General features: G+C 39.6%; 1 protein-coding gene across 1 annotated transcript; it reads right to left on the reverse strand.

The window, feature by feature from the left end:
• Positions 1 to 1,299: 1,299 nt before the first annotated feature.
• Positions 1,300 to 1,944, reverse strand: LOC119512590 (guided entry of tail-anchored proteins factor 1-like). Its single transcript, XM_037807355.1, has one exon. The coding sequence runs from the start codon at positions 1,901 to 1,903 to the stop codon at positions 1,379 to 1,381; it is 525 nt and encodes a 174-aa protein (XP_037663283.1). The 5' UTR covers positions 1,904 to 1,944; the 3' UTR covers positions 1,300 to 1,378.
• Between the last annotated feature and the right edge of the window lie 773 nt (positions 1,945 to 2,717).

Raw genomic sequence — 2,717 nt, forward strand, 5'->3', positions numbered from 1 at the left:
TGCTGCAGCTCATCGTCTGTGGCCAAAATGCATCCTGAGTGGTGACCAGGACACTGGACCTGCTCCAGGTGTCCACCAGGCCGTTAGCTGCAGCCATCACTGGCTCCCAGTTCTGCAGACTTTCTTTACACTGATCCACAGGGTGCTGGGAACGCCTTTAGAGTCTTGTGAACCTGAATGACCAGGAATCCAGAAACCCACTCGGATGGTCTTGCAGTGGAGTGATAAACTGAGGTACCACAGCACTTTGTCTTTTCACAGTACTACTAGCAGAAATAATGAGTTACTAGATCATTACAGAACACAAATATGACCCTTCAGAAACTAGTCTGAGAAATTCAGTTTTAATATGATGCCAGTTCCCACCTAGTTAACTACCAACGCCTCTATGCTAGTTGTCAAGTAACAAATTCAGACTGGCTGTAAGGAAGGAAGTCACACATGCACTTGCCAAGATTTTAATTAGAAAAAAAGGTATTTTGAAAAATAGAATTGGCAGAATTATACTCTATGAGCCAAATACATATTGGTTCAAATTAATTTAATCAGCCTTCCTAGTTTTGTGCATGTGTGTGTGTTTTTCACTTTTTTCCATTCTACAGAGCATAAATATTAAATGATTATAAAATACACTTCATTTTAAATGTTTTAAATATAAAACAGAATTCAAGCACAAAACAATGCATTATGGTCTCATTAATACATTTATAAAACACAGTGAAAAATTAACAGTTTCAAATAAGTAGATAATACCATGGCAGCAAACGCTTACCCCAAAAATGACATTTTAAACAGAGGAAGAAAAAAGCACAAGCAATATCAGTTAGTGTTACTGTTTTAGTTCTACCATATGAGATTAAAAAACAAATTATCGAATTCTAGTAGTGGTACTAAAATTAAGTCACTTTCTAATTTGGAGTAAAAATAGTATTAAATCTTCAAAGCACTGCAGTTGTTAGAAAATTGTGACTTTCCAGCTGGCAATCTGAGCCAAAGAGATGCCAAGTGTGCAAATCAGGAGAAGCAGCACACAGACGCTCTGCAATGATACCCATTATTTATGAACCTGATATTCTGTTAGTTGGTACACACTTGTCAAACACTGATTGACCTTTCTGGCTCAAAGACAAGAGTACAAGATTGTGTTTCTTACATAAGAATTGCACATAAACCCCAAGAATAAACATGTTAAAACAAAAAGCTAACATGCACTTTTGTTTCTTAAAAAAAAAGGAGTGGAAATAAGATTTTTAACCCAATAAGAGAAAATCCATTTTAAAAGTCTTATAGCTGTTCCTGCCCCCAAGATGAAGAGCAAGACAAGGCTGTCTACTCTCACCACTTCTATTCAAAATAAAAAGTCCTGTAGTCTTCCTTTTCAGCTGAAAGGGTGAAGCACAATAGCCACAACTTTGTTACAGACTAAAATCCAACAAGTAATTCCAATGCCACCTGCTACTCTAGTAGGAAATGCTACCAGGCGATCAAGTGGAGTTATCCATTTACTTGGCACCACAGCCACAGGGACAGAATAATACTTCCAAATAAGTGAGATCATCAGTGCAGCTTGCAATATGTAGAAAGCAACACTTATAACCCATTTTATCTTGGCTAATTGACCTGTCCGTGCTTTCACGTGAGTTTTGAGCTTATCGGTCATCTTGTTGATCTTTCTCTCCAGTCTGGCGTATCTGGCAAACTCGTCCATCATGTTGACAGTGGAGAGCTCTTGCTTCATCCCGTGGATCTCCGCTCTCATCTGCGCCTCCTGCTCTGCGTCCTTCTGCAGCACCCTGGACATGAAGGAGGAGAAGGACGGGAGGAGGATCCGGAGGACATTACACCCAAACACGAAGCTGAGCACCAGCAGCCACGCCCAGCGGTCGGCCTCCGCAGCGCTCATCGCAGACCTGGCCGCGGCGCCACCACCGCTACAGCAGCTCCATGGGGACCACGCCGCCCACCGCGCCCCGTCATTGTCTCTTTAATTGCTCTTTCTTTTTTTTTTTAAGTTGTAGGAACATATATACAAATACACTTTCCCATCTCAACCACTCCCAAGCATACTATTTAGTGTGATTAACCACATTCACAATATAGCAGAACCCTTCCCACCTTCCATTACTAAAACTTTCCCATCTTCCCAAACAGAAACCCTATACTCATTATGCATTAACTCCCCATTGCCCCTGCTCCTGCCATTTGCAACATCTAATTTCTGTCTCTGTGAGCTTGCATATTCTGATATTTTCTTTGTAGTGACCATGGGGCTTAAATATCACATCCTCAAGCTTTAACAATCTTGTTTGCTTTGATACCAGTTTAACATTAATAGCATACACAAACTATATTCCTATACCCCTGCATCCGCCAACATGTTGTAGTTCTTGTCATAAATTACATATGTATACATTTTGAGTCCAGGCCACTGATTTACCATTATATTTTATGTATTTGACTTTTAGATCCTGTGAGAAGCAAAAAGTAGAGTTAAATTAGTGTTACCCTCACCATAGATCTTTAGTTCTTCATATAGCTCTGTCCTATTGTCTTTTGTTCTTTCCTTTTCAACCTGCAGAACTCTTTAGTAACTCTTGCAGGGCCATTGTAGTAGTGATGAACTCCCTCAGCTTTTGTTTATTTAGGAATGTCTTACTCTCTTTCTCATTTTTTTTTTTTTGATGTTGAGATTTATTTTAATGATTTTAAGTTTTGCT

The sequence above is a fragment of the Choloepus didactylus genome, chromosome 17 (genome assembly GCF_015220235.1).
Source record: "Choloepus didactylus isolate mChoDid1 chromosome 17, mChoDid1.pri, whole genome shotgun sequence".
In the NCBI taxonomy this organism is placed as follows: Eukaryota; Metazoa; Chordata; class Mammalia; order Pilosa; family Megalonychidae; genus Choloepus; species Choloepus didactylus.